Source organism: Branchiostoma belcheri, unplaced genomic scaffold (genome assembly GCF_001625305.1).
Source record: "Branchiostoma belcheri isolate BF01 breed outbred unplaced genomic scaffold, Haploidv18h27 scaffold19, whole genome shotgun sequence".
Classification (NCBI taxonomy): domain Eukaryota; kingdom Metazoa; phylum Chordata; class Leptocardii; order Amphioxiformes; family Branchiostomatidae; genus Branchiostoma; species Branchiostoma belcheri.
Window position 1 is genome coordinate 1457039 of NW_017803379.1, and position 25497 is coordinate 1482535.

Consider the following 25497-nt stretch of genomic DNA (forward strand, 5'->3'; position numbering starts at 1 on the left):
TTTTACTATACACGCTATACAGTATATACGTTGTATCTTGACATGGTACTTAAGCTCTAAATCTTTTCGATTTCTACGTGTCGTGCATTCTGTTGGTAGCTAGGACAGAAATAAGTTAGGAACGATTTGTTGTCCATAGTATGTCGCCATGTTGGAACTCAGGTCCTGGATCGAGTCTTGAAATCACGGCCCAAAAGCTGTCATACCAACACGATCCTACATAAAATAACGACCCCCACAGCACCATTATAGTGTTTCCTGTTGGTATTGAATATTTTTCAGGGATGATGATTCTACATTGGATAAATATTAGAAGGATTGTGAAGTAATTCCGTTTTAGGCTTACCTCTAGCGCAATGGAGGAAAGAAAGAGGAAGTACAAGGCATTGTGGGAGCGGAAGTAGCTCGCGATACGCTGTCTTTGTATCCCGAGTGCGGATTGGTTGGTGGTGACAGCAAATATCCAATCACAGCATCTGTCTAAAACCTTTGTAAGCAAGTTTTCGCGGGAAAACATGGCGGACAAGAAGGTGGGTCCATGCGTTCTGATGCGTGATTAAAATTCGTTTGTAACGATATTACGGATGTTTCTGTATAAGCAATACTCGTCAGAAGCTTTGTAAACACCGCTAATGATGCCATAACTTACTGCCAGGCGTTAACGTTGAAAGTTAAAAGTGAAAATATGAAGGGGGAGGGCAGTTTCCTAACCCCGACATAATTTTGTTGCTTTGCAGAAAAACGTGATAAAAACACTATGTTTGCTTAATGTAGACACATGATTTATGACAAATCTCCTCGTACAGAGTAAGAAATCCGGACCTCCGCGGAAGAAAGCGAAGATAGACGATGGAGGAGGCGACAGTCGCACCAGGACAGGTCAGTACCTTCTCTGATCATCAGGTGAAATTCTCATGATAAAATTTATTAGCAGTATTCTACTAGTACTACAAAATTATGTCATACTTAGTCTCGCGCGGTCTCGTAGGCTTAACATCACGTTTTCTTGTGATATAATGTTATAGACCATTCTTAACATCCACCCCTGTATTAATAGCTGAACTTCATGAAGATCTGAAGGCCAAGTTCAAAGTTGATCTGCCCAATGACTTCTACCAGCTCTGGGACTTCTGCAAGACTCTGGATGCAGAAAATCCTGCAGGTCAGTATTTTTAATAGTGTAACGTTAACACGTTACATACAAGCCTACAGTGTAACTTATTTGATCATGAAAATTTAATTCAATGATAGCAGTTCTGGTACCTGTCAATGAACCTGTATATGAAGAACACCATACAAACAATCACTGTTTTTTGTTTACACCACATCAACAGCTTTTTGCCTACCACTGTCATGACTGTGATGTCATGGTGATTGCCCATATTGTTTTCTTGTATAGAAACACTACAAGTTCTACAACATTTGATTTTTCTCTAAAGGGGCCTTGGACAGCACACTTGGCTTGGAGCTTGTTGGTCCGTATGATCTCCTGGCTGACAAGGTGATCACAGAAGGTGCTCAAGAAGCAGACTTCCTCCTCCACTGGAGATACTTCTACGACCCACCGGAGTTCCTCACTGTCATGAAGGGAGATGACGAGACACAGCACCATATCGGTTACTTCAGGTACAGGAAGAGTTATAGGCTGTAACTTTTACTTGTACTTACTTACTTGGGCCCTTGGCCCATGATGATCCTCTTACATCCGGCTCGGTTCTGGGTTTCTATCTCGACATCTTCCCAGCACATCCCCAGTTCAGTCAGCTCCCTCTCCGTGTCTCGCCTCCAGTTTTTAAGTTTATCTTACAGTTAAAATGCATGGACATACACTATGCCATGAGGATACTTCAACTGAATAAATGTTTTGAAAAATGTTTTTATTACAGAGATGAACCAAACAAGAAACCAGTGTTTGTGGCTTCAAACCATGCGCAGAAGAACTACACCATTTCTCCTCAGGGGGACAACCTGTTTGCAGCTGTCAAGTATGTGTCTGTTCTACTGCCATCTTGTCTGTAGCCTTTTTGGTACTGATTGTGAAAGGTAAATGAAAAATTGGTGTTAAGACCTGTTTTGTCAACTACATGTAGATGCATGTAACCTGCACGCTACCTACTTTGTTTTATTGTGTAGATTGCATCTCAACAAAGTTTTGAAACAAACGAAGGACAAGAAGAAGAAAGAAGAGTTGAACAAACTGTCTTCCAAACTGGAACAGCAGGCAAAGGAGGGAGGGTACTCACTGGAGGAACAGCCAGCATCTTTCAAGGCAAGAAGGAAGAAGGTAATGAATTCCTTTCTAGCAGTCTTTTTTTTGCAATATAATTTTAGAACTACAGAACCAAAATGTAACACTTGTCAAGACATACTAAAGGATAAATTCAGTTTAATCTGTTTGTTACAAAATCATACTGTATTGGTAAAAAATATGTTTTTGTCATTGTCACAGATGGTGACCCCAACCTTTCATGGTGCAGCAATAGTGGTGCCCCTGGACAGTAATGAGGTGGGGTATAGGGAGCTACCTGAGACTGACGGTAAGGAACCCCAGCATCTGTGTTGCTTCTTTCCTTCCACATTGCACTACAATAAGTTTCTCTTCAGTAGTATTTTCATACATTAAGTGAAACATGCAATGACAATGAACAGAAAATACTTGACAAAACAAAAATGTACATGCTTTTGAATAAAAAGAGGGTTGGAGTAAACAAACTTACGTGTAAGAGTTCTCCTCTTCACAGGTGATCTTAAGAAGATTCTGAAGAAAGTTGTTGAGGCGAAGGATGATGATGAACGGATGACCCGTTTTGGGGACCTGCAGGAAATCGTCACGCTGGTGCAGTTTGCGAACGACGAGTGTGACTACGGGATGGGGTACGAGCTTGGGATAGACCTGTTCTGTTACGGCTCTCACTTCTTCCACAAGGCCGTCAGGAACCTCCTACCGCTGGCCTACCAGCTGTTGGGGAGGGACGACTTCGGGCCAGTCATCGAGGCACATTTAGACGACAGAAGAAAAACAGACCTGGCCAGGCTTAAGGGGAAATAACTGTAAACATGCCATAGCTTCTTTGTACTCACTGGATGCTCTCTAGAGTCTATGTTGTCACATGTTTGGACAGAGACAAATTATCTTATCCTTTGTGTGACAAATTTGAACTAGGAACATTTATTTCGCACTCTTTTCATCAATCTGGACATGTATTATATCCATAAAAATAGCCTGAACAGATACTTGTAACTTATGTGATGTCAACAACTTTATAACATTCTTTTTTACCGGTAGTGCATTTTGATTTGTATTGCTTACACTTTTTAAGATTAAGATGTAATCAACTAGGAATCCTTTTGAACTAGAACCAAAGAAAAGAAAGTTTATGTTTTCAACTAGGAATCCTTTTGAACTAGAACCAAAGAAAAGAATGTTTATGTTTTCAGTATCACTCAAATCATTCCTTGATCTACAAAATTGCAACATACCTTTGCCATCTTCTTCATATTGACAAGTATACAGTATTTGTAGTCTAATTATACCTGGTCTTATGGTAAGTTTTTTTTATCGCATGTTGTATATTCACAAATGGAGAAATAAACGTTGAAGCAGTTTCCTGAAAATGTCTCTGAGTGACATTTAATGTAGAAAAGATATTCTCATGACACTTGTGGCAACATTCTGCAACTTGGCCCCAGAAATTGCAAAGTAATGAATTTTCTACAGACTTGGAAGTTTTCTGTCTTGGTAACTAAGACACATTATTTTACTAATACACAAAAGTTTGGTCAGAAACAAAGAACATTTAAACCCCTGCTGTGAACTCGAACAGGGTCAAGATCCTACAACACAACAGTAGTTTGTATGCTAATTGGTTTGTATGTGATACAGGCATTTCTAAAGCAATAAACACAGTGGACAAAACAAGCTTATTTTGGCATAACAGTGATTTCAGGACATGGCTACAAACATGCTATAAGCTTTAAAAAATGAATGTATTACTACAACTGATTACTAGTAATACGGACGTAAATTGTGTTGTCTCCCTACAATGTGGGAAATACTGTAGGATTCTCTGCAGGATTCTAATTACAGATTCATGAACTATGCCACCTACAGAACCATCGGGTACGTAACCATCAGGAACATTTTGTCAGCGTAAGAAGACTACTTCCAGTACTTCAGTTACAACTCAGTATTTACCACAGAACTGCCAGGGTGGCAGCAGACTGCTTCTGGTCATGTTTGTTTTTCACAAATTGCCTCCCATTTACACTAGGTGTGCCCCAGTCTCAATACTGGGCCTATGATTTAACCCCCCTTCCCATTGCCCTTGGACGTCACTATTTACACAGAAGAAAGACTCTTGGACTACTGGTCATCTGCTAGCTGTTGGAGTAGGGCTCGTCTGCGGCTCTCAAGCTCCCCTTCACTGAGGTCGCTTTCTGTGGGGGAGAGGAGTGAAGAAATAAAGGGAAACAGCCTCACTTATCCACATCCTCAAGCAGTAAAGACCACATTTTATTCTGCTAGTATAAAGTGCTCTTGTACTGTGCATTGACCACATGAATGTGTACTTGTTTCAGTATCTACACATGATATATTTATATACACATCACTGTTATAAAATAATCATACAATGAGGTCAGTGGTACCACAGTCAAATAACAATATCTCACACAATTACTACTTGAGGTAATTCATCTCAACAGCACATTCAAATAAGTGTGCAAATGGGAAAAAATAATACATATGAATTAAAGAATTAGGTAAAAGTTATCTATCAGCATTCTATTAATTTTATTAGTTTGATTGTCAATTAACGAGCAGGCTAATTTCAGTCTGCATCCTCTATGTAAAGTTACCTTTGGTGTTATGTGTTCGAGATTCCTCTAGAGTTCTAATGTTTTGTATACAGACTTTCAATATGACGTTTGCGACATTGTTTTGCGTTTGGAGGACATTGTAACAGACTGTACATCTGTTCCACATGCCAACAGCTGCTGATGTACTCCAACATGGCTGCTGAGGGTCAAATTATCACCATTTCATCAACAAAAAGCCGGTATACTTGAAATGTGAAACTCAACCCTTGAATTGAAGTAGGACTGATTGAGTCAACCCCACCAGTGTAAGCATTTCATTGGGCATCCAACACACACTTCTCGAGTTAGTGTGAGAAGTTTCAGTATTGAAACATTTATTTCTTGCAGTATCTCATTTAGAACAATTGAAGCATCCACCTTGCACTTTGATGTAAAAAAAATTTGATGTAACATTTAAGTTGCCTAAATATTGTGAACTCCCGTAATGTCTAGTGGTACCAGCCACATATCTATTGTGATTCTCAGAGAGAAGAATAGTCCATTTCTGATACAGGGGTGATCAGCAACATGAAATAACCACAGAACTCGAAACAGACCGGAAACCTTGTCCTATCTAGGGATAAAACACTCCCAAACTTTCAAATGAAGAAACCATGAATCTTTCTTGAAAATCACAACTTTACCTTGCTGTTATAGGCAGCCTACAAATTTGTTTCTTTTCCTTGTTTCATAAACATCAAATTTATGAGCAACATTATATTCACCAGTGCTCAGTTAGTGTATTAATGGAAATGATGAAAGGCCAGTGAAAAACTTCTGTCCTAGATAGTGGACTCAGGGACAAGATTGTTTGGTTCAGATTTCGAGCTGTGGTAGTTAGAAGGAAACTCAGCACTGTCATCCATGGAGCAGGATTATGTACCACCTGACGTATCCCATCCTGTCTTCTCCTTCTTGGAATCGGACGGGGGCGGGCTCGCTCGGGACTCCGACTTGTCTCTGGACTTCCTCTCCGCCTTCCTGGTCTCCTGCTCCGAGTCGGACGAGTGGGAACGGTGCCGCCGCTTCTTCGACTTCTTCTTGTGCTTCCTGGATCTGCTGCGGCTCTCCTCCGAGTCTGATCCTGACAGGGGAGACAAGTGGATCTGGATCAATACAAGTTCTCAGGTGGAGAACAAGCAGAATTCTTACACCTTCGTTGGGCTGAATGATGAGAAGACCAGGAAACAGAGCAAGAACTAAGATCCATGTTCTTTTAATTCATCTAGCCTTGGCTTTAAGATGCAACTGAACTCTACAAGATAAGCCGTAAGAAAGTGACTTACTATCTGTGGATTCTGATCTTGATCTTGACCGTGACCGCTTCTTCTTCTTTGATGACCTTCTGTGTGACCTCTCCTCTTCCTCCGACTCTGATGCAGAGTGTGACCTTGACCTCTTGCTGCGGTGTTTCTTGGCCTTCTTGGAATGTTTCTTGGAGGAGGATTTGGAGTGGTGGTGGCTGCACTCCGTCTCCAAGGCCTGGATGAACTCCTTGAAGAGTCTGGCTCTCTCTGATTCCACCAGGATTTGGTCAAAGGCTGCATCATTTACAAACCTGAAGGAATACAGAGGAAAAGTAAATATATAAAATATACATTCCATAATATTAAGGACTACATTTGCGTGCATTGTCCAGTGGTAAGCGACCCTGCCTCTGGACTAAGAGGTTGGGAGTTCGAATCCTGGCTGCTGTCGCTCACCTGAAATGCACGATAATGTAAAGGGTTGCAGTCCTTCGTATAGGATATTGACTGTGAGTTAAAACTTGGTCGAGATCACTTTCCATTACTTTACATTTGACAATATGAAGTTTCTACACACACAGTTTTCTGACAGATACAGACCTGTCCCTAACATCGTCCCAGGTTGAGGTAGGATCCAGAGGTGGCGTGGCCTGTTTAAGCATGTTCTTAAACGCTGCTTCCTTCCTTCGTTGTTTCCTGGCTTCCTCCTTCTGTCTTTCCTTTTCTCTGGCCTCTGCCTTCTCAATCAGGCTGTTGTAGGACAGTTTTATGTTTCCTGTGTCCAGTGTAGCTGCACGTTTGTCAGAACTAATCGCAGTCGCAAAGTCTTCGAAACTTGAGTTGACCTCCACAGTAAAGTCTTTATCCTTGAGAATGTCCTTGATAATTTTCTTCTCGTCATGAAAGCGAGCCTTGAGGTCTTCCACATAGAACTTGAAAAGGTCCAGAGGTGTCGACCCTGTAAAATTCCAAATCAGCTGGTTCAAACTTTTGCAAGCATTGACATAAAATATACAAGCATGCCCCCAAAAAAAATCAGAATTACAACCAATCAGATCATACATTCAGCAAAAAAAGAAAACATGTTATACTCCAAGAACAGTTTCATCATGTTGGAGGGTCATAGGAAAATAATGTCCTGTTGATACAATTGAAAGAAAATTTTGTTGGCAGTCATTTCAGTAACTCTAGACAACTTTTGGAAATGGATGAAAATTCATGCACGTGCAGATTTCATCCATGTAATCAAATCAGCATGGCCTTATGAACAAAAGAAAGGATGTCCTAAGGAGACGTGGAGAAGGACCATGGAGAAAGAAGTGAGAAGACACGGATTCTCAATGGATGAAGCACTGAGGGTGGCTGCTGATCGTCCCAGATGGAAGAAGCTACTGGATCCCAAAGCGCCACTAGGCTGTGAGGGGACTGAGTAAGTGAGTATGAACAAAAGAAATGAAAGATGCCTGTTGGTACCTGGCTGGCCTAACATGTTGGTGAACCTGACGTCGGCGCTGATGATGGAGTACAGCTCCATCCAGGTGGACATGGAGTGCAGCTGTCCCGCCTCATGCAGCTCGTCCAGCAGGACCAGGAAACCCTCACGGTTCTTCCTCTGCTGACGTCTCTCCCGCCCCCGCTGACGCTCCTTCTCCTCCTCCTCCTCCTTCTCCAGCGCTCTGACAGGGCAGGAAACAACATGGTGTCAGAAGTGCGATCCAAGCAGACCACATTACTAATGACCAGGTTATCCACACCATTTATGTACATATCTTGCAGCAATGGCAAAATGCTAATGAGGAGAGGTCAGCTGGTTACATGCTGTGTCATAAACATGCAAGAAACATAAGAAGTTCAATCTTAAGCTGACCAGCACTTTTTTACTGAATCCCGAATACTAAACAAGTTTACCATTATAGTACAATGCGAAACTTAATTCCAACACAAAGGGTACACAAGGATCAAATTCTCAATGACCACCGTTGCCTTTTACCATTACAACAGTCTACACTCTTAGCGAGTGTGACTGCAATCTGTTGAAGATGAAACACACCTGATGTGCTCCTCAAAGCAGATGAGAGCGTCCTCCTTGTCCATGTTCTGCAGCTCGTCGTCCTCAGCGAAGGTGGGGTTATCCAGCAGGTGCTGCTGGGCCTCCGACCACGTCGTCTTGTACGTGATGTTGGCCATGTTGTCCAGGATGTTCTTCAGCGCCGCGATGTTCCGCTTGCGCAGCACCTTGGCGTCTTCCTTCTCCTTCTTCGCCAGGAAGAAGAGGACGTCCTCGTACAGGTCCTTCCGATCTCTCTCAGGAACCGCTTGCCAGACCTGTGGAAGAACAGACAGATGTATAACAAGAATAATAATATACCAACAAATAGGTATCAGCCAAAGTAGGTATCTAACATTGCTGTATTTTGTGTCAAAGCCAAGTTGCAAAAGAAACTGTCTATATTTCACCTTTCAAAACTAATTACAGTTCAACAATAAAAGTTACTAATGCCAAACAAGTGCTTAAGTTAGTTAAACCCTCACCACAATTCATGAAGTTAGCCAAGGATTTAATGAATGCAGAATACATAGAAGTCACTGACCTGTAGGTCACAGAACATGCTCTCTGCTTTCCTGTACTTGGTAGTTGAGGTCATCCTCTCATGACCTTCAAGAAATTCCTGCAGCTTCTCCTTCGCCTCCTTGGCCCTCTGTCGTTCTTCCTCCTTCTCCTCCTTGGCTCTCTGCGTCTTGTAGGCATTAAAGGCCTGCTTCTTCTCATTCAGCTTCTTGAGGGCTCCGTAACGGGGGTCGTTGACGATTGTCTTCATGGCCTGTTCCCACGTGGCGTTGGACGCAACTCCCTGGAAGTGGGACACACAACGTTAGACTTCAGAAAAACTCTGCTACATCTTTACTGCAGATACAAAGATACATGCCTACTTGCCTGCCTAATTGCTTAGGCAAGTAACTGGCCCTTTGCTCCCTCCAGGGCCTACAGGCTTTACAGTCCCTGGTCTTTTGATACATGTTGAGATATCAAAACTGCTATTTGTCCCTAAAACCAATACTACAACTTGTATATAACATGGACAGAACGTTAGGAGCCAAACTGAGCAAAAATTGAAATCACCCAACTGTATTGTAAACTTGTAATACAATAACCAGAGCCATGGCAGAAATGCTGAAGATTTACGTCTAATGGTTGTCAAGAAACAGAGAAAACTGGCGAAAAGAAAGGCACCTTTTCCTTGAGCAGTGCTTTAAACGCTGCGGTGGCCTCGGCCTTGTTAGCGTAGACGTACTCCTTCTTCTCAGGAGCGCTGTCAGTCGTGTCCTCGCCAGGCTGAGACTTGTCGTCTGTGTCAGCTTCTGATGGAGTTCCCTGGGGAATAACAACATTTTCATCATGGAAGTCACTCACAAGGAAAAGGTCACATGCATTTTATCAACAGTTACTTTGCTCTTTTTGTTGACTTTTGTCAACACAGACAAAAAATGGTATTAACTGTGCTAACGGGTTAACTTTTGCCTCCCTCATATAATTCTTCCTACTAGAAAACTACATGTACTATTTACTGTTATTTGCCAGTTTCCCCTAGTAAAAACTTACACAGCACAATAACCCAAAATATTTTTGAGAGGCAATTCAAAAGTACTCAAGTACACAATTGTTACATGCTGAAGAAAACTGTCCCCAAACTTCGAGAAGAAGAATGAGAGACTTCAGCTGACCTCTGCAGCCTGTTGTGTAGCGACTGCAGCTGTGTCTACTGCAGGCACCACCACCACCACAGATGCAGGCTGGGTCGTCATGTCCTGGGGAACAAAGGAACAGAGAAGTCAACACAATTGATCACAGGTTTGTTATTGCTATGACAATTCAACTTTAGAACATTCTTAGTAAGTCCATCAAAACACATACTGTGACGTGACTGATTTTACCTCAAATTTCTAATACTAGTAATAGTATGTTTAGCAACTTCCATGGCATTCATTTAGAAGAGAAATTGTATGATTTAAAGCAAATTTCTTGTGACTGAGACTTCAGAAAAGCATCTTGGATTGCTATAAATTGTGGACCTTCTAACAAACACCTATCCTTGCTTAAGAAACTCTTCCTCTTCTCAGCCACTTTTTGAATTTTGCACACACTGTGAACAAAAACTGTGTAAACACTCTTGTACTATGAAGTTCCCCTCACCTGCTGCCCAGCTGCCATGACTTGCCCAGGTGTAGCCACGCCCTGCCCAGGTGTCAGCACCTGTCCAGGTGTTCCCATCTGCCCAGGTGTTCCCTGCTGCTGCGCCTGTCCCGGGGTGGTCGCAGCAGGGCTGCTGTCGGCTGAGTCCCCGCCCGCCGTCTTCAGCTTGTCCAGACCCTGGGCAGCGATCATGGCTCGCAGTTCCTCCAGCTCCTTCGGGATGGTCCAGCGCGACTCTTTGGTTTGAGAGTTGTAGTAGTAAACCTGCCAAGGTACAAGTCAAAAGCTGAATATTAACATGTGATCATGTTCTAGTCCTATTTATCAAGATTCTCACTAGGCTATTGAGTGAACCCCCTATGCTGTGATTTAGGCCCCTATGCTGTGATTTAGTAACCAGCGTGGGGATGTTCCTTTTGGGGGAGAACCTTGTGACCCTTCATAAATCTTTAAAGAAATTAAAATTTGACTTGAGAATGAAGCAATAACCAAAGAATTCTCCCTCAATAAGCAGGAAATTGTGTCTCAGAGGGCTACGACCATAGTCCCCTTACTGTGGTCATGTTTCTTGCAGAAACACACCCACTACATCACACATCTACACCACACACTACACCACCCACCTTGCCACTGTCTGCCTTGAACTCCTTCCATGGACACGAGTCCAGCAGCAGCTCCGCGTGGCTCTTCAGCTCGGCAGGTTTCTCCCACGTCGACTGTTTGGTTTTGGAGTTGTAGAAGTACGTCCTCCCGTCCGGCGCTTTGTGCTCTGTCCACGGGCTCTTCTCCTCTTTGGGCTTTTCTGACGTCTGCAAAAAATGTTCTAACTTTTGTTAAACTAGACTTAAATGTCAGAAGCAAGAATCAAGAGAAAGGGAAACATATCAAAGGGAGGGGCGTACCGTAACATGAATTGAAGTAGAATTAAAAATTGCTTATAACCCCTTCCTTAACTTTTTATATCCTTGAGTCTAAGACTATTCCTAGACTCAACTTAGAGTGGGTATACCTTCTTGTTTGGTATTGCATAAGGCCCTGCTCATATATTGCAACTGTTTGGATCTTAGTCTACCAGTGGCACCTGACAGCAGGTGTTCTAACACATACCTGTGCAGGTGAGGCCGTCCCAGGTGAGGCGGCCACGCCCTCCTGCTGTACGGAGGCCAGCTGTGGATTGACAGCTGTCGCCTGTTAGAACAAACACAGCAGAAATTACACATGAAACTACACTCAGGACTTCACATCTTATCACAGGGACTTAGAGGTTAAAACTTAACATGATTACAACTGATTTCATTGTGTGTGAGTTAAAGGCAAGCTGTGTTACAGCTGTAACAGTTGTAATTTTACTAATAGACAGATAGACTTTTTTGTGGACAGACTGCCCCTACAGCTCACAGTTATGGGACTTACAGAGTGATTGAGTGAGTAACATCATACAGGAGATTACTTAAGACTAGAACAACTACTAGTGAGTGATTTTGGCGAACGAAACCTGTTCCCTTACACTTTGCATGGGCTGGTCTGATCCGGAAACAAACCCCGTCACCTTGGTACCGGCTGGATCTGCCTGCGTGGTCACACCTGGAGCCCCGGACGCCATCGCAGTGACAGCCGGTGCAGCTGAAACATGAACAACACTCTCATCACCTGCGTGCGGTGTGTGTGAAATCTAGCAGAGCTTCATACACAAACATCCAAACAGATCTGTATATTAGCCCACAGCTACATTTTCTTGTTCATTGACTTGTTTCCAGTACTACTGTGAGCAAATGGACAATACAGTAGCTGCATATAAATCCATACTGAATCTACAGTACACATAAGAGACAGTACATACCTGTAGTCCCTGGTGCTTGTGCCTGTGTCCCCGGCATTCCCATGGGAGGCATGGTCATCCCTGGAGGGGGCATCATGGGCATACCAGGCATGGGAGGGGGGTGGCCGAAGGGGGGCATGGTCATGCCAGGAGGAGGGACACTCATCCCCGGAGGGGGCTGGGACATACCAGGAGGGGGGATCGTGCGAGGGGGCGGCTGGCCCATGCCCGGAGGGGGGAGGAAACCTGGAGGTGGTGCCATTCCTGGGGGCATCTGTAAGAAAACGTTGCAGAAAAGAATATGTCTGTGTAATACTCTTGCACCTACTTTCTTTCCACAATGTTAATGTTATGTTTATGTTATAGATGCAATCAAGTCAACTAAATATGTTAAGATCTACACCATCACAAACAAACACCGGTTAGGATATAAAAGGTTATGATTAAGCCACAGAGCAAAAAAAAACTAACGGCATAAACTACATCGAAGATGAGATAGTACCCCAGAGTTGGATGAAACCCCCCCAAACCCCTTCTGGGATGTTAGTGATAGGTGCATTTACTTTGAGTCTGGATAGTAAAGCCACATCATAAGAACCAATCATGATGCTAGTTGGCCTTACAGCGAAGGGCGGCATCATCATGGGCGGCGGTCCGCCCCCGGGGAATGGCGGGGGCTGGCCGGGCTGCGGTCCGCCGGGCGGCTTGTTCATCCTGCAGTGCACTCACCAACCGCTAGGGGGAGATGGAAAACATACACAGTTCACTTTCAAGTTTATATATGTGGTATGGAACTCATTCTTTCCTAGAACTATCGTAGAGTGGAACTCCCTGCCACCAAGTACAGTAGGGGCATCATCACTGAAGTTAGATAATCATGTGCAAAGGTTCGGTGTAACACTAACAAGTCGTTTGGTGTAATATGGCCAGCTGCCACCGTGTTGCATGCCGGTAATATGTCACATTGTGTCTCCTTTACATCAGTTCCCTTTGTCCCTTCTTGGAAAATAGCCTACTCTAAAGACAACTAAACAAGACTAACCTGTGCCTAGCATATGTTGCTTGGGTCAAACCATAGCATGGGATGCCCCCCTCCCACTAAACTGTGCACTCATCAAGTACGACTTTTCAAGTTAGTTTGACACTATATAAAGTCCACTTCATTAATATCAGTATGATTAGGACATTGAGGCCATGGTAACATCCATCAGACGATTGTGTTTCCAGTAAAATATCATACAAATGGAGGATTTTACGCCCCCCTCCCACAAAGATTTTGTCTACCCATTTTTCCCCAAAATAAACACTAAACTTCCTCTTCCTCCAAGTTATATTATATCCGAATATGTGCAAAAGTCAAAAATGTATCATACATGCACTATAGAGCTCTTACCTGCCACCAAAAAACAGCACTTTCCACCTTTTTGTGGCGTCCCGGAAAGATGTGGTCTTTCTTCTCTCGCAGGGCACGCGTGACGACAATGTGTGGTTTGGCGGGGCAGTGCAGAAGCGCCTCTATGCGGATCAATTTTTGTACTGCAGGTATATTCGTATTATTGCTTGACTGGTCCCAGCTAGAGCTCAGTAAAATAAACTTTGGTCCCATTTTTCTACCTCTCACACTCTCCTTAATACAACTGTGTCTTCAGAATTTAATTGCTTTATGCCTAATATTTGATGCAAATCAATATCATAGTTTTGGCGTCACTGCAGTTTTGCAAAATCAGCTAGGTGGCGCTGTTCACGCAACTGTCGGTCTGTCATGAATAGCAATTTTGCAGACGAACAGTCCTGTATGTCACGCGCTTCTGGTTCATGGTGAGATGAATTGTCTCGCTTTTACGACGATTGGCGCCATGATTGTTGAGTAGCTCCGTAACAGAGACCTTTGGGACAGCCCGAGTGTAGCGAGCGGTACATCAGGTATGTAAAAAAGCCACAAATTGGCGAAAAAAGTTAATTATTTGTGGTCAGTGCGGTTGTAGAGCTGAGAGCTGTGCAAGTGGTTTATAAAACGCATGGCGGAAACGATATAGATGTTTTACGCCACCTTTTCCCGCCCTGCTTTGGCGTAAATTCGACTGTAGTTTGATTTAAAAACATCTGTTTTGCAAGGAAAATCACCTATGATACGAGAAAACCTTCAAGCAGACGAAAATGGAACCCCAAAAGTGCAGCTGGAGAAGGGGGAGGGGGGCGTGTGGGGGTCAGGTAGATATTTGGTGCGAGGGGAAGTTGACACCTAGTTCAGCCTTTAGAGCGTTTGTAACAGTTCCTGTACTTACTTTGAACGGTTTAGGAATGTTGAACATCCTTTTAAGGGCTCTAGTATAACTATATGAGGTATGGTACAGTTTAGTCAGAGTTTGTTTTGATTGCGCAATGCAAAATATGTTGTTTTGATAATTTACACATAACGTAAGGTCACACACAGTATTACTGACTTGTTGCGTATTCACTAACGTAACGTTTGACCTAAAATTCTTCTTAATCTGACTTATTTCAGTTGGTATCGACTTTGTAGAATCAAAATGTGCTTTAACATAAGTTTAGACATACTGTTTGGATCTGGGTAAACACACAATCTATGTAATTTACAAAAAGACAGCACGCCTTTTGGCAGCAAGTATCAGCGTGTGTGTGTACAGAGTGTCATATGACTGGTCCCTGGGTATCTGGTTACATCACAGGGGTGTAGGTGTCAGAATTTGAAAATTAGGACAGTGGAAGATAGATTCTTACAAGCCATGCAGAAGGAAGTGCCTGTATTACTAAGTTTCTGTCAGCAGTTTACAGTTAAACTTTAACTTAAAGTGTAAATGTTTTGATGACGTTAGCTTTATATCTTTTCAATATTTTTGTAAATATAGAATTACAATCAATACTTTATGTTCTATTATGTGGAACTTAGTTTTCAAAACAGATTGACCAACATGTTATGTGTATAATGGCTGGAATATTGCTATCTTGTTATCTAGATAACCACAACAATATACTGAATCTGTCTAAATTTGGGATGAATTATACTTGTGATTTTTTACCTCCATGAATTATAACATTGATTTAGTCCCTAATCCAATTTACATGTACATGCACTAGAAAGTACCCCGGTAAATCAACTGGTAGCCCCAAACACTGTGCTGTAGCTGACCTCTTTGCTGAACCGAGAACAATTTACAGAAGGATTACTAGTGCATCAAAGCCAGCAAAGAATACCTTGTTAAGTGCCAGTCAGAATCAATTCAATGGGATACGTATATGTTTGAGTTTAGAAAAAATTGTTAGTGAGGATTTCTAACACCTGAGAGTAAGTTAACCTACATAACATCAACCTACAGGATAGAGGCAAATGGCGGGCTGCATCAAGCCTCAGCAAAGGTGTGCAAGCACGTCTAACCCTCAGAATATATACACTAAACCGGATAGTGATTTGATGAGTGAATTTATGTATATATATATGTTGTTATTTTTCCAGGCGACTGCTTTTGCAGGAAACAGGAAGCAAGTTTTTCTGTTGATGGAATCTAAGAAACTTCTAGAAGAAGACATGTCGACACCAAAGTACGAGTCCATGAACGGGGGTTTCCCGGACGATGATGATGAACTCCTGGACATCGCCACGGAGATCGCGCCGGAGACGGCCAGCACAACGAGCGCCGGGAGTAACCAGCCGTTTCTAGGTGGGTCTGAACTGGAGGGGTTATGGTCTTCTGTGTCAATGATGATTTCTCTTTCCAGTAATTTTTCTTCCTGAAACACGTGTAACTATAATTGTGACAAGATCTATACCCATTTGATTGTTAAGTGTAATTATATTGCAATCAGTTAAAGCACAGTTTCATTTTATACCGAAAAACGTCTTATAGAACACAAGGATTTTTTAAGTTAGGACCCTGCGTACTTTGTAGTTATAGCAACTTGAAGCCATGATAGGCGCTGTGCAGCTAGAGACACCGACACTAACTGACTGAAGCTGTAGACCATCTAGCAAGAAGATATCATGTTTTATTGATGTAATCTTAAACTTCCCAATATCATTAATGGCTAGTGATATCACCATTATCCTCTGCCCAATATTTAATCTTCAACTTTCAAATGTCAAACAGAAGCCCTATGATCACTTCCCATGGAGACTGATAGTTCATAATTTTGTAGTTATTGGATTTTGTCTGTTTGAAATAATCATTTTAGTCTTGAAGTTGAATATGAACGCATAATTTTTTCCAAATATGAACTGTAATATCCTGTTCATTAGATATCCGGTACTGTAATAGCTAATGTCAACACACATGTGTGCGAACCTGTATATATGAACCTAGCTGCTGCCATGAAATACTCTCCCTAACCCATTTAAGGGCAGACATCAAAGCATTAAGGAAGCATTTACTGAGCCAAACTAAGTCTACAGGCTTTACATTTATGACTGGCTGAAATATGGAGTGCACTAAGTACAGGCAGTATAAATGCCATCTGGCTGGATCGATGGTTGCCTTGTATTTTGGCTAACATCCACCTGGCCTTCCTATGTCCTAACGGGTTATGTATAGTAGAATTTAGCAAAAATTGGACAATTAATTGGCCAGGAGAGTTTGGTCACCATACAGGTTCATTTGCTTTGTGAGATTTCGAACTTCCAAGGGGAAATGTATCTCTGAAAATTATATTACCACAGGATTTACTCTCCTGGCCAATTATTCATCCTGTTTTGCTGAATTCTATAATCCCATGACTCCTAATTAGGAAGGCCTGGTGGAAGCTATGAATGAAAATGCATTGGAGAGACAATATCAAAAATGCGACACTCATGGAAGAAACTGTTTTCTGGCAAAGCAAGGACATTGTTGTCAGGTTAAGTCACGTCTAACAATGAGAATGAATTTGTGCTTCGAACAAATGTAAGGTACAAGATGGCTAGCCTCAATAATCAATTGCTTTAGATTATAAGACTTGAAACATGTAAGTCATGTAAGAATGAAATATAAAAGTCACACCACTGGGCTGGCCTAGTAATAAATAACCAAATTAATGAATAGTGGTAAAATAACCTCTTACTATGTCTTAGCAATCTCTTAGCGATTTCAAGGACTGAGGCTTGAGGTCACAAAAAGATAAATCTTTCAAACATGCTGATTTCATGTCAAGATACGAGACTGTAGATTATGGTCTACTTTCCAGATATCTTGTTTTCCATACTCCTATATCCCGACAGCCGGCTAGATAAAGCTAAGCCAACAAAGCTTATATTCCCCACTCAGATCAGCCCAGTAAAGCCGCCCGGCCGATTGCCACGGCCTAGTGAATACCTTTAGAGAGGGTCTGAAATAGTCGCACACTTCTGTTATCCATCAAAATGTCAGGTATTATTAATATCCACCTGGTATTACCCTTCACACCTGGGGTTTTATACCACAATATCCTCAAAAATCTGTTACATCCTCCTGTTTCATGTTGTTAAAACAATTCTAAAGACTGCAGATCGGCAGTGAGTAATGTTAGCAGCAACTGTGAGCGTTTGAAATGTGCCCTGATTTAGGGATATGCAAATTTGCAGTTAATTAAATGGATTACCCGTCTGGAGGGAGGTGGGGCGGCCTGGGGTGAGATTGTTGCTGTAATTGCTCCCCCTAGGGGACGGGTCTGAACTGCAGGTCATTGAAAATTTATTCCCAGCTTGGGTGTTTTTCTTTGATAAATGAGTGGTTTTCACAGATTTACCTTGTTCATTATTGACATTTTGAATATTGGAAAGTATGCAAAGGCAATTTTTGGTTTACATTTTCAATTCAATAATTTAAATCTCTGGAAGAAAATGTTTGTAATCCCAAAGAAATATTCTGTCATCATTAATATTTTGTATAAAATTAGTGTGTGTGTGATTTTGTTTTACTAATTTTAGGAGAATTTTTTATTTCACTAAATCCTACTAATGTCAAAACCCAATAGGAGCCCCACGAACACAGACACAAATCTTATTCAGCATCCACTGTATATAATAATTTAGCTCATTGTTCTATTTGAAAAGATTGACAGTTTTCCTAAATGGTAGTGACTTGCGCTATTCACAATCTGACACACGCCAGCCTTTACTGACTCTCATAGATCACAGGTGTCATAACGTCCTTGTGGCTCCCCTCTGCCTCCAAACCTACCGTCATGTTGCCAATCAATATATGGAAGCCGACCCCTCAGGAATTGAGTGGGAAACGGAATGAATATCTAATGTCGTTTTCCCGACTGTCTGCCACGTCTGGTATTAACAGTCCTCACTTTGCGTCACCGCCGTCACATGTCAGAAATTATGCATAATTAGGTGTGATTTTTATCCTTATCTCATCACTGTTGATGGCCGACAAAATCGTGGTAGGAGAATCGTTTATTCCTCCCCTTTCTGCATGCATCTATGGAACCTTTTTACCAAATTACCATCACAGACCGCGCAGGAATTGATTAGCAAAACCGTTATGCTAAATCATGTCACAGGAATGATGGGTAATTCTGTGAATAAAAGACAAAATTCACGACAAACGTGATGTTGAAATCAGTGAGATATTCTTATTTGCATAAAAAATTCTAAGGAAATTTTAAAAAATGATGGATAGATTTGGAGATGATGTTGCCAGAAAGCGGCCATTTTGATGAGGTCAGCCGTGGTGCTTACGTGGAGTGCAGGCACGGCGACCATGTGAGCTTGTTTCCATCTCTGCCATCGGAAAAAAAAATCAGCCAGCCCTTTAATTCCCGGGCAGCATGGTGCAGTGATTTGCACAGGGAATTCTCATTCGTTCTCCCCGCAAATTGCGGACGAGGAAATTGACACGACTGACCGGTGAATATCGTTTTAACGACAGCATGGTTCCGACGTACACGTCTTGACGCTTCAGGAATGTCGCAGGACGATATCAGTCTCCAGCCTTTTCTCAACTCATGTGGTAGGAACACACCGCTTATTCTCTCCTCTCTAACATCATTATAATGCTCCCGCTTCATCTTTAATCTATTATCCTGAATTATTTAGAGCGTAAAAACCTCACAGCTGTAAAATTGAGAATCCCTTGTTGTATCAAGGTGAATTACATTTTGTGCGTAAATTCTTAAGAGGAGAAATGTTTGAGATGTGATTTAGATTTTGATTCATCGAGTGCTTGATTTGTATGATGCAAATGAGAAGTATTCACAGTACTGTGTATCGTTGTGTAAGTTCCATATGCTATGTTGTCTGTCTGTAATTACATGTGAGGCAGTGTAAAATCTGGAATGATTAGGTTGAAAAAGAAGCACGATCAACTGTTTGGGAATTGAGGCAAGGATAATTGGACTAGGAATTACTGATAAAAGGTTTGGAATATGTGCTAAATTGACCTTCATGCTTGTTTTCTTACATGAAGCCGTGTTCTACATGTAGTATGACTATGAAATGGCACTCGCTATGTTAAATGACTGTCAATGAATGTGAGCTCTGGTGTACATGTAATTGATATGCTCGATCCTAGAATCACAAAAAATACAATGTATTAAGTAATATAATATGTTGGAGACAGTTAATGATTCATTGGTGATTATGATATATAAGGTTTTTGCAATCAAATTGCAAAATGACTTTTTTTACTATGAACTGTACTTAGACATACAATAAAAATCATTATAGTTCAATCACTACTACACAATAAACATTTTAATTTAACCCTCATATATAACAGCAAGGTAAGCATCACTTCAATAGGAGCAGAAAACATTTGTACATATGGAAGAACAAAATTATGATAGTTTAAAAGTTCAATACTGCAGCATCTATCAGTATCAGGACCCAAGCCAAGAAATGTAGATGTTAAAGTCAGTAATTGAGTTTCAAATAACCTGAATGTTACTTCTAACAGCAGTGACAAATGTCAAAAGAAATTGCCTGAAACATAGATTATATTACAATGTGCCAGTGACGTTGACATCTCTAACCTGATTGCAGCGGAATATTAAGTTATACTGAGTCATAGGTGCGGCTCTGAGATTTTATTTTCACGGACTGCCGTTTCCAAATCTGCGGATTCTCGGTACGAAGCTCGCGATGTTGGCTCAACAAGCAGATGTGGACGTATTCTGGAGACGACTGGATTTTATCCTATGTAGTTTCAGAAGACACGCCGGTAAGCTGGGACAGACTCTGAGGATCAGCGACAAGGTTTTAGGAAAGACTACCATGGGTTCTGTTTTTCCTCACATCCTTTTCAAATATGAATTGTCAATTGATTATATGTCATTCTTGTTATTGAGAAAATGTTGCATTATACACGTAGAAAAATTTGTTTCCCTTGATGATGGGTGATCGTTCCATGATTGTTTAAAGCTTTATCTTGCAAATGCGTATGCTGAAAAAAAATAGCCCAGAGAAATGCTCCGTAATATGTTGTAACATGCTAATAATTAATTAAGATTGTCATCATAAGCGTACAATACATACATACAATAATACAAGGATACAAGATGTACAAGAATCTTTATCAGTATTCCAAAAATGTTCAAATTTTTAACTCGACACCAGTCTTCATTATACTATATCTACATGTATACTAACATATCATGTTACCAAAATTACACTGTACATAGTTTTACATCAGCATTAACATGAATGTACCTCTTTCACATTTTTTAAACAACCACTTTTAAATGATCATGTCCAAATCGTTCAATTTCCAAGACAATGGTGTTATGAATGCAGATGTTGCAGCAGATTTCTGTGCCAAAGGCCACCAACAACTATCTACATGTCTGCCTGTAGACCCAGAAGTGACTGTTATGTATTCATGGACGATGCTCCATTTTGTGTAACACAACCTTAATGACTCCCAAACTACACCTTGATCCGTGGACCCGTGCCAGGCAGCGGATAGTCTCTGATTCTCACCGACGCACTTTGAATTTGCTTCCAAAATATTTCCTGCAAGCTCAATTCAGAGTGGTGAGCTTTAGATGTAATGGCACACCTGTCATAAAATGTTTGCTATGTAAGCAATATGTAAAAGGTGGGATGAAACGTGTATAGGCATATGCAATGCTTGAAATGTATCAGATTTCTTATGCAATCTCTAAAGCCCCCAAACCTGGGCAGACATTTTATCATGGATATATCAGTGTTTGCAATGCTTTTTATTTACCGGTATGCCACATTTTGGGGACGATAGTGGAGATTGGAGATGTTATAATACCGGTATGGGGAGAAGTTTTGACAAAATGAGGTTTTTACTTAGTAAGTATTTTTGGTGGAATATAAAGGATCAATGTTGAAAACAAGAAACAGTTATCCATGGAGGGAATTGGAGGAATGTATGGTTCTATGCATTTTAAGAAAATAAAATTTTATAGGTGACTAATTCATTTGTTTGTTTGTTCGTTTTTTCAGAGTCATCTACCAACATCCTTGACTCTAGCGAGGAAACCATGCTGGAATTCGGGCAGTACGACGACTTCCACACGATAGACTGGGTGCGGGACATCTCGCGGGACCGTCTCCGACACAAACAGATCTCCAGGAAGAGTAAAGAGTCATGCTGGGACCTGATCAAAGGGACCCACGATGCCTGGTCAGGCTGGCTGTGTGTGCTGCTCGTGGGGATGGCAGCAGGTCAGACATTTCCTCCTGACAACATGTTAGGATAAGTTAAGATATGATTCATATTGACATGGGACATTGTATAAAACCAGTCAGTTTTCAAAATCTAAATATCATGATGTTAGAATCTATCCATTCAGAATTTAATTATTTGATTCTACAGTGGCATGATTTTTTGTCACAGACATTGTAGAACCTCTAAGTTTTAGTCAGCCTCTGTATGTTTTCTGCCCTGGTCTGTTTGCAGGTATTTTAGACCTCTGAGTGTCACAGGCAAATTATAGTTTTAGTCAGCCTTAAGTTGCTCTTAGCACATTGATGGTTGCAGAGTCTACTGAAAACTGCAGATTTTATTCTCAATCTGTATGTTTTCTGCCCAGGTCTGATTGCGGGTATCTTTGACAGTTTATTTTGTATCTATGCAGGTCTGTTTGCAGGTATAGTCGACATCGGAGCCAGCTGGATGTCTGACCTGAAGGAGGGCATCTGTCCCGAGGCTTTCTGGCTGAACAAGGAGCAGTGCTGCTGGGGGAGTAACGACACCACCTTCGACGACCGGAGCTGCTCGCAGTGGCTGACCTGGTCCCAGCTGTTCGGCATCCACACGGAGAACGCCGGCACCTACATCCTGGACTACATCATCTACGTGTTGTGGGCCATGTCCTTCTCCGTCATCGCCGTGTTCCTGGTCAGAACGCTGGCGCCGTACGCATGCGGGTCGGGGATACCGGAGGTGAGTAAGAGGCATGGTTCTCCCATCGTCTGCGACGGATGAAAACCTCTGTTATGCACATCATGTGTGATTTCAGTCCATTTCCAGACAAGCAGTCCAAGTAAGAGCGCCCTGGCAGTAACACCATACCAGTCACAAAAGCAAAAGTTACAAGTTACACACATGATTTGCAGGCACTGGTGTCTGTTACTGAAAAACAAAAGTTACAAGTTACGCAGTTAATTGTAGGCCATAGCAGGATGTCTAGACATAGGCATACTTTTTTACTGTCTTGGCAAAGAAGTTGCAAGACCCACCTGCTACCTGTAATTTGAAACATTTCATCTGAATACCAACATTGCAGCCCAAAGATCTAGAGCCCTTCATTGCCAGTTAAAAAAGCCAAATGAACATGACATGCATATAGAATCAAGTTTGTATAGCCAGATTCATCATTCAGTGATGTTGTATGTTCCTCAGATATACCCTTTCTACTGTATCCTAGAGTCTGTAATATAAGGAGCTCAGGGACCATCTGTTTCTCATTACCGGTTATAAAGCCACATCCTGACTCTGAAGACAGGAAATGTGTTACCATGGCAACAGGCAATTAGAGGAACAACACATCCTGTTTAGAACCACGTAAACAGGATGTTTCAGATTTCTGAAGAAGAAAAATTAATGAGACATGCGTCATGCTTTCATTTCTGTTAAAGGGAAAGAGAATTAACCAGAGAGAACTTCCTGTCCAGCTGTTACTATAGACTCTGTCCTAGTCTCAAATTCAGAAGTCAGTTGTTACTATATTTTGTTTGTCGGTGTGTTTTCAATTTTACACCAAGTCATTAGAGGTAATGGTACCAGCCAGAAAGTATGGTACAGAATTGAACCAGTGCTAATTAAGGACGAAACAAGAAGAAGAAGAATTAAGGCTTCAGAGCAATGTTAAAACCATGCGCATGGATGCAAGTTTGGAGGCTTAACTGTTGATATAAATGTAGTGCCTATCACAAAACATGTGATTTCTTACTCCAACACTCAAGAAAGGTCTTGGAATTTCCTTAACCAAATTGTCTGGGGAATTTCCAATATAGAACCTGTAAGAACCTTTGACACTGGAGCACAAATCGTTAAGGCTTAACGTGAAGAGCTGTTTTGTTCCAGTGATTTCCTTTGCCTCTGATTCTGACCAATCAATGCTATGAATACTTTATGAGTCTGTGTAAGGAAGAGGTCTGATTGCCTTATCTATATTCTCATCCTGACCTTGAATCATCATTATTCCGCACTAAGGGCACTCCAAGTGTAATCCTCCTGTCTCAAACCTGGACACTTCAGCTTCTGATTGATGTTGAAATGAAGCATCAAGAACAGCACCTATTTGGTGGTAATGTTTGTTGTAGAAATGTTTTGTGGGGCACTTAGTCCACTTTTTATCCTTTACCTGATCGTAACATCTGCATAACTGTCATCCGTAGAACATTGTGATTTTCACCATAGTTTTAAGATTCAGTGCATGAATGTACTAGGTCTATACAGAAGTATAATATGCTCATGTATTGAAATACTGTGCATGGTGCATACACGTACTAGCAAGAAGAGAGCCCATCATGATTGGTTTGACCAAACTAAACTGCATTCTGCTAAAGTCAGGTATAATGAGAAGAGAATCTTACAATGCACAGTGTTACAACAGTGGAAATGTTTGACATTTACAACTTACAATGGCATCCTTTATAAGATGTGTGTCCTTGCTTCATTCACAAAATTTGATAAGTACAATCGTCATGCCCTATTCTAATAACCTGGAATGAGTGGAATCCATCCATTTTTAGAGGTACAAAGTGCAAGGAGCCCTGTTACAAAACGAATAGCACCCAGGCTACTATTCTAACTAGTACTGTATCTTCCCTTTTCAGATCAAGACCATCCTGTCTGGTTTCATCATCCGAGGTTACCTGGGGAAGTGGACATTGATCATCAAGTCTGTGACCATGATGTTGGCGGTGTCGGCCGGCCTGAGTCTGGGGAAGGAGGGACCGCTGGTCCACGTGGCCTGCTGCATCGGAAACTTCTTCTCCTACCTGTTCCCCAAGTACGGCAGGAACGAGGCCAAGAAAAGAGAGGTGGGTCAGCTGCGATATTCATCTGTCAACTAAGTTAGACTTTCAACAGTTGTGTTTTAAACCAGGGCTCAAAATCTTTTTTCTGCATACCTGCACCAGTGCACTGGTTGAAAATTACCTAAACCAGACAGATTTTACCTGCACTGCATGCTTAGAATGCTACTGCCATTATTTTGTTGATACTCAATTTTGGGGCATTTTAGGACAAATTTTGAGATACTGATTTTCCTTCATGTGTCATTTTATTGTAGGCAAGTGATTAGCTGGTAAGCACTTGTTGTACACAGTGCAGACTTAGTATTAAATAATGTGATTGTGTTCCCCAGATCCTGTCAGCAGCCTCAGCAGCAGGTGTGTCGGTGGCGTTTGGTGCACCCATAGGGGGAGTTCTCTTCAGTCTGGAAGAGGTATGTCAGCCAGCTCTGTTACATTCTAGTGCAGACTTCCTGATGGTAGCCTAATGTTCAAAATAAGACCTTAAACTAGTATATGTTAATTACTTGAAATGATGTCAATCTCACCCCCATGAAACTCCTTCCTCTTCGCCCCCGCCGCCGATTTGTGCAACGCCACTTGGCAGAAAGGTGGTCCAGAATGTTTGCCGGAGCATGGGCTACTTTAAATTTGGCGGCACAGCCTTTATTGTTATTTTGCAGACGATTTTCGTGTCGACTGTGAGCTGTGCCGCCATTGGGGGCTAAGCAGAAGGACGGGGGCAAAGCAGAATTGCGCCGGGGCGTAGAGGAACGACGGGGCGAAGCAGATTTTTGCGGGGCGAAGCAGAACGGGCGGGGGCGAAGCAGAACGGCGGGGGCGAAGAGGAAGGAGTTTCATGGGGGTGTACAGTGTATGAGGTTTTGAACCTCCTAGCCGCTTGTCATGGTACTGCAGTGGACCTCCAGATATCTCATGATCACAATTTTAGTAATTTTGGGAGGTAAAT

The 25497-nt window shown here is 41.8% G+C and overlaps 5 protein-coding genes across 11 annotated transcripts in view; 3 read left to right on the forward strand and 2 right to left on the reverse strand.

Moving 5' to 3' along the window:
- Nucleotides 1-288, forward strand: part of LOC109467755 (histone PARylation factor 1-like) — a 3002-nt gene extending 2714 nt beyond the window's left edge. Inside the window, exon 8 of the mRNA XM_019765806.1 lies at nt 283-288. Coding sequence (XP_019621365.1) covers nt 283-288 — 6 coding nt within the window. The remainder of the gene's footprint in view (nt 1-282) is intronic.
- LOC109467932 (60S ribosomal protein L9-like) overlaps nt 1-398 on the reverse strand; it is a 6970-nt gene extending 6572 nt beyond the window's left edge. Inside the window, exon 1 of the mRNA XM_019766092.1 lies at nt 347-398. The gene's annotated coding sequence lies outside the window, so the exon portion shown is untranslated. The remainder of the gene's footprint in view (nt 1-346) is intronic.
- A 35-nt stretch (nt 399-433) lies between these two features.
- LOC109467931 (histone PARylation factor 1-like) lies at nt 434-3491 on the forward strand. Its single transcript, XM_019766091.1, has 8 exons — nt 434-530; nt 807-879; nt 1058-1162; nt 1440-1626; nt 1887-1985; nt 2134-2284; nt 2450-2537; nt 2742-3491. Exons 1-8 carry the CDS (start codon nt 516-518, stop codon nt 3047-3049), a joined length of 1026 nt encoding a protein of 341 aa, XP_019621650.1. The 5' UTR covers nt 434-515; the 3' UTR covers nt 3050-3491.
- Nucleotides 3492-3630: 139 nt separating this feature from the next.
- Nucleotides 3631-13611, reverse strand: LOC109467930 (pre-mRNA-processing factor 40 homolog B-like). Of its 4 annotated transcripts, none has more exons than XM_019766090.1 (16): nt 13509-13611; nt 12739-12850; nt 12137-12389; nt 11804-11919; nt 11404-11484; nt 10920-11105; nt 10297-10560; nt 9828-9911; nt 9337-9477; nt 8696-8956; nt 8155-8429; nt 7578-7780; nt 6705-7062; nt 6144-6415; nt 5741-5941; nt 3631-4437 (listed from the first exon to the last, which is right to left on the reverse strand). In XM_019766090.1, exons 2-16 carry the CDS (start codon nt 12826-12828, stop codon nt 4364-4366), a joined length of 2859 nt encoding a protein of 952 aa, XP_019621649.1. In that variant the 5' UTR covers nt 12829-12850; nt 13509-13611; the 3' UTR covers nt 3631-4363. The 4 variants fall into 4 exon arrangements, with proteins under 4 accessions (XP_019621649.1, XP_019621648.1, XP_019621646.1 ...); XM_019766089.1 differs by having other exon boundaries at nt 5744-5941; nt 12679-12850; XM_019766087.1 differs by having other exon boundaries at nt 12679-12850.
- A 269-nt stretch (nt 13612-13880) lies between these two features.
- The window catches only part of LOC109467984 (H(+)/Cl(-) exchange transporter 3-like), a 22468-nt gene continuing 10851 nt past the window's right edge, over nt 13881-25497 (forward strand). For 3 of the 4 annotated variants that reach the window (XM_019766166.1, XM_019766165.1, XM_019766167.1), the window contains exons 1-7: nt 13881-14038; nt 15591-15795; nt 18964-19044; nt 21507-21728; nt 22142-22449; nt 24348-24554; nt 24881-24961. In XM_019766166.1, coding sequence (XP_019621725.1) covers nt 15633-15795; nt 18964-19044; nt 21507-21728; nt 22142-22449; nt 24348-24554; nt 24881-24961 — 1062 coding nt within the window. In that variant the 5' untranslated portion in view covers nt 13881-14038; nt 15591-15632. The remainder of the gene's footprint in view (nt 14039-15590; nt 15796-18963; nt 19045-21506; nt 21729-22141; nt 22450-24347; nt 24555-24880; nt 24962-25497) is intronic. The other variant, XM_019766168.1, reaches the window with a different exon arrangement.

Coding starts and splice junctions, on each gene's coding strand:
- LOC109467931 (XM_019766091.1), top strand. Junction 880..1,057: donor CGACAGTCGCACCAGGACAG/GTCAGTACCTTC, acceptor CTGTATTAATAG/CTGAACTTCATGAAGATCTG. Junction 1,163..1,439: donor GGATGCAGAAAATCCTGCAG/GTCAGTATTTTT, acceptor TTTTCTCTAAAG/GGGCCTTGGACAGCACACTT.
- LOC109467930 (XM_019766087.1), bottom strand. CDS start 12,828: ATGAACAAGCCGCCCGGCGGACCGCAGCCCGGCCAGCCCCCGCCATTC. Junction 10,561..10,919: donor TCAAGGCAGACAGTGGCAAG/GTGGGTGGTGTA, acceptor GTACCTTGGCAG/GTTTACTACTACAACTCTCA. Junction 7,781..8,154: donor TGCTTTGAGGAGCACATCAG/GTGTGTTTCATC, acceptor CTGCCCTGTCAG/AGCGCTGGAGAAGGAGGAGG.